The 13,932-nt window shown below is 36.1% G+C and overlaps 4 protein-coding genes across 4 annotated transcripts in view; 1 reads left to right on the forward strand and 3 right to left on the reverse strand.

Moving 5' to 3' along the window:
* Positions 1–13,932, reverse strand: part of LOC134660747 (protein Wnt-5b-like) — a 67,482-nt gene that overhangs the window by 30,233 nt on the left and 23,317 nt on the right. The window lies entirely within an intron of this gene.
* On the reverse strand, positions 791–5,090 carry LOC134655502 (probable salivary secreted peptide). Its single transcript, XM_063510972.1, is given in 3 exon segments — positions 791–1,344; positions 4,235–4,297; positions 5,083–5,090. Coding segments are annotated over 3 exon segments (534 nt in total). The 3' UTR covers positions 791–881.
* On the forward strand, positions 6,398–7,062 carry LOC134662212 (uncharacterized). The gene is made up of 2 exons (XM_063518480.1): positions 6,398–6,575; positions 6,717–7,062. Exons 1-2 carry the CDS (start codon positions 6,508–6,510, stop codon positions 7,039–7,041), a joined length of 393 nt encoding a protein of 130 aa, XP_063374550.1. The 5' UTR covers positions 6,398–6,507; the 3' UTR covers positions 7,042–7,062.
* LOC134662213 (uncharacterized) lies at positions 10,277–10,964 on the reverse strand. Its single transcript, XM_063518481.1, has one exon. It carries the CDS (start codon positions 10,742–10,744, stop codon positions 10,328–10,330), a length of 417 nt encoding a protein of 138 aa, XP_063374551.1. The 5' UTR covers positions 10,745–10,964; the 3' UTR covers positions 10,277–10,327.

The raw sequence follows: 13,932 nt of genomic DNA on the forward strand, positions 1-13,932 counted from the left end.
TGGGACATTTTTTTTCTCCTATTAGGATAGAAAGAGCTCGTGATTCTGAGTAGAAATAACATATAAAATCCGAAATTTGAAAAAAAAAGTGTTTGGGACAGCAAAAAAAAAAAACGCCCACTTACCAAATCAATGGAATATTTCGGTAGAAACGTTAAATATGTCGCAACTGTCGCCATTCATTTTCCTTATAGTATTTACTAAACATGTCTGGGGCTCAGATGTCATACATAGGTTAATTAGTTAGGTAGGTACCTATGCAACACTTTTTAGTCAACAACTTGAACAATGAAGGAAATCTAACATTTCTTTCAGTTACATTACGATTACAAACTGAAATTTCAGCAGTAGGCATTTTCTTAAATCCTTTAAAAAATGAATTACGGAAATATATTATAGAGGTTAAAAACTATATAATGACATTAGTTAAGTACAGGCCCATTTTTTATAGGAAAGTCACTTAGTACTACTAGCCACATAGTAAAATAAGAATCAAAGGGCGAATTGAAAGAAAACTGGAGCCCGGTTCAGATTTAACAACTTGTTACGGTTTTGATTTTATTTTGATACGACCTTGAAGATCGCTCACGCTGATTGGTGCATACGAAATGAAGTAAAAGTCATGCGTGAGATGCGCGCTAATCACCGAGACGATCGTCAAGGTCGCACCCAAACCAGTTCAAAACTATAACAAAACGTTAATTTAAAACTGATCTCCTGATGTCAATATAGTTCGAACATTAGAGGGTAATTACAATAAAACAAAAAATAGGTTATCATTTACAAGATAAATAATTCAATGGCACTTTAATACTGACAAGCAAAAAATAAAATATTTACAAAATGCATGCACCAGGCGCACATAAGTTAAAAGAAATAAATCAATATCGTCCGTAGATGGTCACCGTGAAGTTCAACCCGCAGCCTCGCTGGGACTTCAACTTGATCTTCACAAACCGCTGTCCAATGCCGCCAGCAGAAATCGTAGGGTATCCTCCTGAGCCATCGCGATCGTTGTCTTTAATGTGGATAGCTCTGATGTAGGCAAAGTTATGCAATCCTGGTTCCGGGTATTCAATAATGCTGGTCCTCACGAAGAGAGGGAAGCCATATTTGACTTCGGTGACCTTGTATAAGGCGACGTCTCCGTACGTGGTCTGCCCGAGGACCAGGTCGTGGCTCTGGCAGGTGGAAGCCGCGAAAAGGCACAGAAACGACAGTAAGACGGTTAGCGCGCGCATTTTGTTCGTCCGTTTGAGGTGATAATGAGACGCCATTCTTTTATATAGTGGGATGATGTTATGTAAGAAAAAACCATCATGCACGTATGTTATCTTAATTTGTCTTTATTTTTGTAGAGGGCACAAATAGGTACGCATTTTCCAAATCAAACATGATGTAACTTAGGTAGCGGACACATTCCTATTTGCCGGCATGTATTACACAAAATAGTGTACCTACCAAGTATTACCGTAGTTGGTGAAGTAACCTAAGCGTTTGATTTTACATAAAACGGGTTACTTTGCATGAACAATTATATAATATTTAAATAATGTTATTACTTAATACAAACCGACCTGTTTTTATTGTTCTTGTCTTAAATATAGTTACGTTTTAATGTTTAAGTTGTTTAACAAAACAATTATTTATTTAGAACCCTAGTTTTTCAAGAATATTTATGTACCTAATCTATACAATATAGGACGATATGTTATGTTCGTTTATATTATATCTAGGTAATGTAGGTATCTCAAATAATCTTAAAAATCAAACAAATCTAAGATAGCGTAGTGATTAATTTTAATTAGTACAAGCAAAATAATTAATGAAACTAGATAATGAAAATTTACATGGCTCTTTGCTGCATAACGCCAACCCCTGAAGACAACAAGTCCATCCATCAGCTATCTGACGCGGGTAATGTCACGAACACACACAGTCATAGCTTGTGATCCGTACTTCCTCGCTTATTCATACTTTCCTGTCTTGGGTGTCTGTTGCGTAACTAATTAACACTTTTCTCACATTTTTACGCTATAAATAATTATAATGGAATTAAAAAGTGATATTGCGGTTATAGCAAATCGCTATACCTACCTACATACTTTTTCCTGATTAATAATTACTATTGAATAGTACAATCATAATTTAATAGGTATCTAATTTTGATTTGGAGTTGACAAAAAAAAATCCTACTTTCTTTCTTTGTTTCTAAAAAAACTTTTAATATAATTTATTGACTACCTTAATTTCTCATTTCACATTCCAAGCTAACCAACTTATTTAACTAATCATTTTTATTTGGGCTATTATTCATAATATTTCAACCAATCGATCAATCGTTTATTGCACCATGGTAAGATTAAAAACAAAGTTGTTACAGCATTTATACAAGTATCTTATGGGCCCTAAAACGACCGTATTATTCAAAATATTCGTTTGGTATCGAATAGGTTAGATTTGTACGTAAATAAATATTGGTGAATAACAATATACATCATCATACCTATGCGAAATGTTGATATGTCATTTGATTATACGCCTAAATTAAATTATGGTAAAAATCGTTTGGGAAATGAGTAATAGGGGAAATTAATTCCGCTATGAACAATCACGATCAGTCCATTACCTTATACCTTTAAACGAGCAATTCTTGTTTATTTATTTATTTATTTATATGTATATATATTTCGGGGATCTCGGAAACGGCTCTAACGATTTTGATGAAATTTGCTATATGGGGTTTTTGGGGGGCTAAAAATCGATCTAGCTAGGTCTTATCTCTGGGAAAACGCGCATTTTTAAGTTTTTATATGTTTTCCGAGCAAAGCTCGGTCGCCCAGATATTACATATTAATAGTAGGTAGATATAGTTTATACCTAACTGATGGTGGTGGGTTAGTAACAGTAAAGAACCTATTAAAAGTCATAACATTTAGTGAACAGTCATAACAGAATAAACAGAATGACACCACTTTCCGCATCTTGTTGATACTCGTAGAGTGCGCAGCATTACATTACTACGGTTAGCTAGTTTCAACACGAAATACCATGAAAAAACAACGGGTTGCACTCCGGGAGTGCCGACAGAAGTGAAAACTCAATGACTAGTACAAAATGTCTGCAGCACTATGTATAATTGACCCATCCTCCTTTCTATTGAAAAACTTTAGTTCCGAAATTGCTGGCCAGTGAGCTTAAATTTGTAGCGTTAATTGTTTAAAATTCGAATAGAAATTTTAAAGTTACCTTGCAGACCTCGCATGTAAATATATTTGGTCATGATACCTTGAGTTTTATTCACCAGTACTAGAGTTCACTTTTATTAGCGATTTCATCAAGATGTAGCTTTATTGAATTATATTTGAGTGATATAAAGTTAGAATGTAACTGTGAGATCCTCGTATTTCAACCCGTACAAGATTAGAACCTTTTTCATGTAATGTCATTGAGTTTTTCTTTATTGATTTCAATTCAATTCAATTCTTTATTGATAAAAATAGAATTTTATATGTGAGGTACAATGCTTAATGCTAGGTCTTATGATTAATTAATAATAAGATTTACATAGTAGGACAGGCAAGGCTGAGCAAGCGAACTACCAGTTGTTTATTTGTTGTTATTTAAATGCCATCTAAATGAGTGACCATCTAAACCTTACGGTCACGTGATCGCCTTACGCTGTCCCGAGTTTATCATTTTTTCCCCACCTCAAAAAGTGCCCAGCGCCGCTAAAGAAGTTTTCACTTCAAAAAAATATTACTCAAGTTTAGCAACTCTGTGCAAGGAAACCCCGAGCTTGTAGTAAGCCTTCTTATGGGACCCATAATGAGCAACCAATTACTATCACTACAACTCTATAAGTATTTTTTATTACCAATAGCATCCACTGGTTGGTGGCTTCATCTTGGTGTCACTCATAACTAAAAGATAATTGTCTTTTGCGTGCGTGTTTTATTAAATAGTATATGAATGTGGTAAACATGCCAATTCTTGAGATTAGTTGCCAAATGGACTCTAGGCTCTCGTGAGGGGCAAACAGCCGGGATAACGCAAGGAAAATGATGCGTGATGACAATGGTAAACAAGCGTGTTTTGCTTTGTTAAGCATGTTAACCAGCCACCTTAGCCTGTTGGCGTTTGCAACTCTAGTGCATTAGTGCAACGCTACGCTAATGCAGATTTAAATCAGAATTAATAAAATAAATATAACAACCTTTTAACTATATCATACGAGGAGAAATATTAGTCATGCAAGCCTGTAATTCAAATTATCAATAAACTGTAAGTATGAGTACTGAAGAAACAATTGACATATGTTTTGTAATTTAAGAAATAAGGAAGCGGTCATCGAAATTAAACAATGTTCTTTAAAAGTTTATTATTTATTCAACAAACACCACACTGACGCGCATTATGCACAAGGATGTATTCAATATCGTCCATAAATGGTCACCGTAAAATTGAATCCATAATCCCTTTGACTCCTCAATTCGATTTTGACGGATTTCTGTCCAACACCGCCTCCGATGATCCTCGGGTAGCCTCCCCCAAAACGGTCATTGTCTTTCACGAGAATAGCCCTTATATAGGCGAAGCTTGGCTTCCCTGGTACAGGGTATTCAACAATAGAGGTTCGGACGCTGTATTTAATGCCATATTTGACTTCCTGGGATTCGTAAATGATGACGTCACGCCCGGTCGGTTTTCCAAGAACCAAATCGTAGGTTTGACAGGAATATATTCCGAAAAGGCAGGAAAATAAGAGTATAGTTATCGCACGCATTTTATCGGAAGTGTGTATAGGTACAAAATTTGAAGCTGTATCTTATACATTCTATTATAAAGTGTTATGCAATAATGAACAATTACTTATCAAATAACTGAAAACATGGTCACGACAACTAGAACTTTAAGTAGGTATAATTTGACTATAGGTAAGTACTTAGTTTTTTTAGCATTCAGAAAAAGGGTAAACAATCTAATGTGGTGTTTTATTGCAAAACGCTATTAAAAAAATAGGTACTATTACTTATAAAACCAAAGTATAATGTAAAACCAAAGTACTGTAAATGATCATACCCGGTCATAGCACACCCGGTATATGCTATATAATTGTTACATACTAGCTGCAACTTATTTTTCAAATGTGTTGTTCAATACGTATTAAAAGACACTTCAAGATCGCTTACCTTCTTTCTAATGCTAAAAAAAAGTAGGCGACTTTGATAAATATACATTCAATATGCGAAAGCAATGAAGGAGGAATGATAAACTTAAACTTAAAATAATTATGAAGGCCTGCCAAATCTTGAAGATTCAATTGAAAATATTGAAATATACAGATGCTTTGCATTAGCGCGTGACAATACACATAGGTACTAACAGTGTATACCTACCTAGTTAAATATTACCATTATTGAATAATGTCGTCCACAAATATCTCGAGTAAACAGTCTGTCTAATGACTCTCAACGCTAGAAGACATAATAATCCTAGACAAAATTTTAATCCAATGTCCCGTTTTTATATAAATATTTTGTACACGATAAAATTTTACTAGTTTAGACATAATGTAAATAACACTTGATGATCTTACTTACCTCACTGGCCACGTGGTCCCACTGCCTTTCTCCTACATTACTTTTTTGTGGTGTCCATTTTAGAGACAGGTAATAAACAAATTAATGTAGATTATAGTTAGGTACATCATTCCTCAAATAAAACAAATACCGTAAAACTATAAGCGGAAATTACGTCCATAATATTGATTAATTTTATGTGATATAAATGTTAAACTTATTAAGAAATTGGTATTATTTCCAATTAAATACTTTACTACTCTAGTAATAATTTACGTTAAATGTTTACAACATTAAAAACTCATTAAGTATTGACATACTTACATGTACATGACAGAGCTATGACAAATCAACCCTTATCAAACTGTATATTTGATAATTAGGACAAACACAAACATTGCTCACAAACAAAATATATATGTCACCGTAAAATTGTAAACACTCGTCATATTATAATCTCGCTAGTTACATTATAAACTGACGGTAGGGAGATTATAATGTAACCTAACCTACTTTAGATTATAAACTAACGGGTTCACAATCTTACGGTGTCATATACATATTGCTGTAAATCTACGTCAAAAGTAACCAAGTAGAATTCTGCTCCATCTCTCAACACAGAACTAGTAGTATGTAAATAAAGACTCGTAAATAAGCTTCGCAATCAAAATTCCGATTACATCAAACCCATAAATGTTTATACCCATAGGTATAAAACCTTAAAAACACAGTACGACGTAGCACATGAATCACCAAATTTGACGTCAGGATCGCATGATCGTAAGCATAATTAGGTATGCATTACCCAAAACTCGAGATAAAATTAAGATAACAGCTATTTGCATCTCGGATAATCCCATCCATCTTATATTAAAAACGAGCGCGATCATTGCGATCAATTATCACATCAAAACGAACGAACAAAATGCGCGCGGTAGCCGTCTTATCGCTCCTCTGCCTTGTCGCGGCCTCCTCCTGCCAGAGCCACGACCTGTACGGTTACCATCAGTTTGTCACTGACATAAACGCCGTCGAAAACGTAATTTACTTTCTATACATCTCGCTCGCACTCGCATATTAGTGCAAACGGGATGTATAGAAAGTAAATTACGTTCTCGACGGCGTTTATGTCAGTGACAAACTGATGGTAACCGTACTGGTCCTCGGGCAGACCACGTACGGAGACGTCGTCTTATACAAGGTCAACGCATATAAATATGGCTTCCCTTTCTTCGTGAGGACCAGCATCATTAAATACCCGGAGCGTGGGAAGTATAACTTCGCCTACATAAGAGCTATCCACATTAAAGACAACGATTATGATGGCTCAGGAGGATACCCGTCGATTTCCGCTGGAGGCATTGGACAGCGGTTTGTGAAGGTCAAGTTGAAGTCCCAGCGAGGCGGCGGGTTGAACTTCACGGTGACCATCTACGGACGATATTTATTTCCTTTTTAATGATGTGCGCCTGGTGCATTTTGTAAAAGATACTTAGATAGATAGATAGATAAAGCATTTATTGCCACAACAAGTCAGTATTAGTGCCACTGAGTTTCCTGTTTTATAGTTGGTCAAACCAATTTGTCAGTAAATAAGAACCAAAAAAACTATACGCACCCTTTTCTTTTGGGTGCTAGTATTAGTGTAAGACAAAGATAGTATGATTATCTCTGTCTATGTTTGAAATGAGACAGTCCTTTGACAAACTATAGTTTAGTTGTGATTGTGAAGAGCACAGCACAATAATTAAATGTGTTGTGTACCTAGTCTTAGTTTAAGGTGGACCTTTAATTGTTTGCACCATAGAATGGAGGTAGTAGGTCTGTAGAATAAACTTTTATTACTAATAAAAAGTTACCTAAAGACAGACAATGCTACTTCCTTGTGACATTTGTGACATAACACTTATAAAACATATCAATGTTCGGTTTAAAGATTATTAAATTTATTCTCAATGTTTAGGAACAATTTCCATTTTTTCCAGTAAGTACTTACCTACTTTCATGCATGTAGTATAAGCACGTATAAGCCCGACTTACTGTGAATAGTTAAATTGGTACTTTACTGCCATACCTTATCGTGCCTAGCTGTAGAAGACCTATTAGGCTAATAGTATTAGCTACGTCTTTGTCACCGAGAATAAATAGGTACCTACCCTGATATAAGATGTTGTTCGGAACTGTCAACTTTTTGTTCTAACTGACAGGCTGATTTGGCTGATATCGTCCGGCGGACTGGTAATCAGTGGGCCCCTTTAGGGATATTAATACCTTCCAAGGTATGTAAGGTAAAATCCCGTAATTACGTAACTAAACGATTTATAATATATGTACCTATATATTACTGAATCGCGATTAGAAAGGGATTGAGATAGCTGTTAATCCATATTGATTTTGACGTAAGTGTATGGAAATCTGTTATTTCTAATCCCTTTCTGATCGCGGCATGATAATACTTACCGTCGACGTCAAAGATGTAAATATTTACAAAGGAGTATAGTAGAATAATACAAACATGTCTATGACGTCGACTGTTCATATCTTCTTGCGTCTTCAAATAACACCAATTTATAATCGGTAGTAACAACAAAATGTTCGTCTCTGTTATGAGTATGAGTTTACTTTGAATGCGGTCGCTCGAACAGATCCTTAAGGATGCCTCACGCTAGACCGGGCCGTGCCCGGGCCGGAGCTTTCGGAGCTTCGTTTTCTATAGAAAGCACCACGTGATCACCGATCAACCATCATAGAAAATTATACACGTCGGAGGCCTCGGCCCGGGCACGGGCCGGTCTAGCGCGAGTCATCCTTTATGCTCAAGCGAATATATTGTGACACTCTGAAATCGAAGAATATTTTGAAATATGCAGTAAAATAAACAATGTAAAAACAAATAAACTCACTATCATTTTCTGTTGAAGTGGAACATCCTAAGTAATTAAACAAAAAAGCGGCCAAGTGCGAGTCGGACTCGCCCATGAAGGGTTCCGTATTTAGGGGATTTATGACGTATTAAAAAAAACTACTTACTAGATCTCGTTCAAACCAATTTTCGGTGGAAGATTGCAAGATAATGTACATCATATATTTTTTTTGGTTTTATCATTCTCTTATTTTAGAAGTTACAGGGGGGGGGGCACACATTTTACCACTTTGATATTAGAAACCTCAATATCATTTTTGAAGACCTATCTATAGACAGGGTTGGGCAGTATTTCAATTACATGTATTTGAAATACGTATTTGAAATACAAATTAGTATTTTGTATTTGTATTTCAAATACTACCTCAAAAGTATTTTGTATTTGGTATTTCAAATACTGCACTCACATGTATTTAGTATTTTGTATTTCAAATACTTCAAGCTTCAAAATACATTTCTATAAATACATTTTATTAAATTCTATAATCCTAAAATGTCTAATCTCTCGCACAAGCTGTGAGCCGACCGCGAACCTCCGATCCAGCCGAGATACAATTTTCATTGGCTGGATACTGGATCTATATTAGGTCAACTTCTGCGTGGAACTTTTCGTTTAAATCTAGGGGATAGGGTCATTGCAGTAGTTTCCGTCCATGCACTAGTTTTCGACGACTTGACGGATTATCAAATATATATTTCATTTTTAATTTACTACTTTTTGCGAAATCATCATCTTCCTCGCGTTGTCCCGGCATTTTGCCACGGCTCATGGGAGCCTGGGGTCCGCTTGGAAACTAATCCCAGTAATTGGCGTTGGCACTAGTTTTTACGATAGCGACTGCCATCTGACCTTCCAACCCAGAGGGTAAACTAGGGCCGTAATTGGAATTAGTCCGGTTTCCTCACGATGTTTTCCTTCACCGAAAAGCGGCTGGTAAATATCAAATGATATTTCGTACATAGTTCCGAAAAACTCATTGGTTCGAGCCGGGGTTCGAACTCGCGACCTCCGGATTGCAAGTCGCACGCTCTTACCGCTAGGCCACCAGCGCTTCCTTTTTGCGAAATATCATTGTTATATGTAGACAGATATATTGCTTAGACGCCTTAGACATAAGGATTGAAATCAGTCCAAATTTGTGCAGGAATGTAGGTATATATATTCAAATTTCGTCAAGTGGACGTAAACTAGAGCTGGACGAAAACTAGCGCAATGACCCTATAAGTTTATATGAAAGGATATTCGTTAACGTTAAAACTAAATGCTAAACAAAAAAATAAATAAAGGTATATTTTGTAATTGAAATACATTATTTTAAACACTGTAATTTGTATTTTGTATTTCAAATACCCGTCACCAAAGTAGTTTGTATTTTGTATTTCAAATACTTTTAAAAATGTATTTTGTAATTTGTATTTCAAATACGTGGAAGCCAGTATTTTGCCCAACCCTGTCTATAGATACCCCACACGTATGGGTTTGATGAAAAAAAAATTTTTGAGTTTCAGTTCTAAGTATGGGGAACCCCCAAAATTTATTGTTTTTTTGTTATTTTTGTGTGAAAATCTTAATGCGGTTCACAGAATACATCTACTTACCAAGTTTCAACAGTATAGTTCTTATAGTTTCGGAAAAAAGTGGCTGTGACATACGGACGGACAGACGGACGGACAGACAGACAGACATGACGAATGTATAAGGGTTCCGTTTTTTGCCATTTGGCTACGGAACCCTAAAAACAAGGACACTGTGGCAGTAAAAAATAACACATAAAAATAAATAATTTTAATAACGTACAAAAACAAGTTTATATAAATAAAATCAATACTTTCGCGCAAACTGTCCATTGTCCTGATACTGATCATAACTGCGGCCGCCTTTGTTGTAATACCGAGCATTTAAATTTGGGTCAGCAGCGAACACTTCAATCTCGAATCTGTATCCCCTCAAAATAGTGGGGCTGGAGAGGCCGATGGTCACCGTCTTCCCGCCGATCCCGCCGCTCACGATACTCGCTTCACCATCCTTGTCCGGTCTCAGATCCGTGACCAGGATTTCTGTGATCACGTTGTTCCCCGCTGCACTGATTACGATTTGGTCAGTCCTGGTCCATAATGCCGGATTGGCTTCCTTTATTTCATTGTAGATTCGTGTAGAACGGCTATCAGCATAGCCTAGACGAATATCATTGGCATTAGCCAATGAGAAGACTAAACAACACAACACGACGATCTTCATATTGTCTTAAAAACTGAATGGAAAAACGAGTCGTGTGTCCGTATTTATATGGCCCAGAACGTATTAGTGAGATCATATATCGTTAATGGTTAACAATAAACTGCTAACTTGGAGTTATTTTCGATACTCGTTAGGTATTGGAGTTACGAGGAAATTGCGTCATTGTCACATGTCGCCGAGATGACGAGATGTCGCCATTTGTAAACAACTTAATCGAGTATTCAGTTGGGTATTATACCTACCGTTTGACTCATCTTCAGTACCATTCAGTTTAATACTACTGGTAGGTACTATACCTGAATGTTCAATTCTTCATAGCACGTTTGTAGTAGATGATTAATATTTTAATTTAGTCATATTCTTATTATATCTCATCTTATACGGATGAAAGGTATACGTTACCAACTCTCGTAAATCCCTAGGTTACCTCTAAATAAAATAGTGTTATTGTTAAGTAAAAGTCAAAGTTTTGGCTTTAGTTACTAAAAAAATGAGAAAGATCTAGATATTTATCTAACAGCCTCTAGATTTATCAGCTCACAAACATATATTAATACACAATAGATCATAATTTTCTCGACATGACAAATCGAGCCATATCATCGGTAAATGTCCATTCACAGAAACGACGAAATCACATACATACGCTAATTAATTTTACATACAGGCGCAAAGGAAACATGTTCTAGCTACACATTTATTTGGACTTCCTTAGAAAACAGTCGTATCACCAAAACTTATATTGCCCTCAAAATGTCTGCTCTTATCCGAATTTTATTGATCACATTATTTGTTCTCCAAGTTTCGTCTCACGACTTACTCCTTGGTTATCCTGATGTGAATTCAAAGCTGATCTACAGCAAAGTTCATCAAGAGAATCCTGCCATTTGGGTACGATGGGAGGATGTGACAGTCAACTGTTCGAGAAACGAAGTCATCAACGCCATTAAAGTCCTGGATCTAAGACAGGATAAGTGGGGAGAAGCATACATCAAGAAAGGGGGGATAGGGGAGAAAAGTGTGACGATCGAGCTGGACAGCCCTACGGTCTTCAGAGGATACAACTTTTGGGTGGAAGTGTACGCCATTGAAACGAATGAGTTCCTGTTCAACCATGGGAAGAAGTGACTAGTCAGTAATGTGTTTGTTGGTTTGTGTTTAATAAAGTTGTTATAGTTTTGTGATGAGTATTTCATTTTAGCAATTGGTCTCAGGTGAAATTAGATTTATTAGCTGCTGTAGGTAGTAGGGGACTTGTTTCTGCCCTCCACTGAGGTCCACGGTCCTCCCCTATTTACTTCAACTATTCGGAGTTTGAAAGTAGGTACTATTCGGTCTTTTACTTATCTTTTAACTAGAAACGAACCTTATCTCAAGCATGACCTCTACCAGGGAAATAACAATGATTTATTATGTAGATATTTAAGCAGGTATTAGTAATATAGCCACAAGCGCCATTGATATAAATAACTGCCAGGACATAACGACCATGTTTTTATGTATTGTAGGTATAATAAGAAAGGTTGACTGGCAGAGAATACCTTATGACATTAAGTTCCACTTTTGTAGGATGTGTTTTGTTTTGTGCAATAAAGATTTATGGTGTTATTCATTTTACTCAGCTTAGTTAATCGTTTGACTTAAAGACTTATTTTGCTGATCTAGTAAATTTGGCCATTTTAGGCAATGTTTTAAGAGCTCTGGCGCTTAATCAAGCAAAAATATCAAAAACAGCAAAACAGTCGGGGTTCGACACAAATATTGATCTGCGACTTTAATCTGTGTTGAAAAGTCATTGTTCTAGCTAGAGTCAAAAGCGGCCAAGTGCGAGTCGGACTCGCCCATGAAGGGTTCCGTATTTAGGGGATTTATGACGTATTAAAAAAAAAACTACTTACTAGATCTCGTTCAAACCAATTTTCGGTGGAAGTTTGCATGGTAATGTACATCATATATTTTTTTTAGTTTTATCATTCTCTTATTTTAGAAGTTACAGACAAGTTAGACACACATTTTACCACTTTGGAAGTGTCTCTCGCGCAAACTATTCAGTTTAGAAAAAAATGATATTAGAAACCTCAATATCATTTTTGAAGACCTATTCATAGATACCCCACACGTTTATTGAAAAAAAATTTTTTTGAGTTTTAGTTGTAAGTTGTAAGCAGGGATGTTGCGAACATCCGCATCCGCATCCGCAACCGCGGAACTTCCGCATTATTTTAGACATCCGCATCTGCATCCGCATCCGCATAAAATCGATGCGGAGCTTATGCGGATGCGGATGTCGAACAAGTTGGTACAGGAACGTCTTAGCGGCGGCGTAAGTGCTGGGTAATTTCGTCATTACCTATAACGAAATCGTCTAGATCCAGAAAAGTCGGCCAAGTTACTGTTTATTAAATATAACGCACCTATATTCTTGCTCAAATACTAAACGTTTCGTTTTTTTTTAAATAAAAGAATACTAAAAATTTAATATTTGACGTTTTCTAAGTACCTAATCTTGACATCCGCATCCGCATCCGCATCCGCGGATGTCAAAAAATCTACATCCGCAACATGCCTGGTTGTAAGTATGGGGAACCCCCAAAATTTATTGTTTTTTTTTTCTATTTTGTGTGTAATCTTAATGCGGTTAACAGAATACATCTACTTACCAAGTTACAACAGTATAGTTCTTATAGTTTCGGAAAAAAGTGGCTGTGACATACGGACGGACAGACGGACGGACAGACAGACAGACATAACGAATCCATAAGGGTTCCGTTTTTTGCCATTTGGCTACGGAACCCTAAAAACCACGGAGGAAAGAGTTCAAAGTTCAAATTTTTATTTGCTAAAATGCAGGAGAAATGACCACTGCACTTGCCTCTTAACTCTTTTAATGATGAGGTTACTCATTATGTTTACCTCTAAATTCTATACTAATTCTTTCACTTTCCAATCTGTTCGACTATGGAATTCTCTGCCTGCAGACGTAAGGTGCGCCCAGTCTCCTAATTCTTTCAAGAGACTCGTTAAACTTCACTTTTTATCTGCTCCGTAATACTTTTACCTGTTTCCTTTTCCCTATAGCTGGCATATTTACACATATATTTATATATATATGTATGTATTTGTGTATGTATATGTGTATGTATATGTGTATGTATATGTATCTTATTTTATTTTATTTTTATTTGTGT

The sequence above is a fragment of the Cydia amplana genome, chromosome 2 (assembly GCF_948474715.1).
Source record: "Cydia amplana chromosome 2, ilCydAmpl1.1, whole genome shotgun sequence".
NCBI classification, from domain to species: Eukaryota; Metazoa; Arthropoda; class Insecta; order Lepidoptera; family Tortricidae; genus Cydia; species Cydia amplana.

What these genes read in the sequence shown, in the direction of transcription:
- LOC134662212 (XM_063518480.1), top strand. Translation starts at nt 6,508, where the DNA reads ATGCGCGCGGTAGCCGTCTTATCGCTCCTCTGCCTTGTCGCGGCCTCC. An exon ending in TCCTGCCAGAGCCACGACCT is followed by an intron (nt 6,576 to 6,716) that starts GTACGGTTACCA and finishes CGTTTATGTCAG; the next exon opens with TGACAAACTGATGGTAACCG.
- LOC134662213 (XM_063518481.1), bottom strand. Translation starts at nt 10,744, where the DNA reads ATGAAGATCGTCGTGTTGTGTTGTTTAGTCTTCTCATTGGCTAATGCC.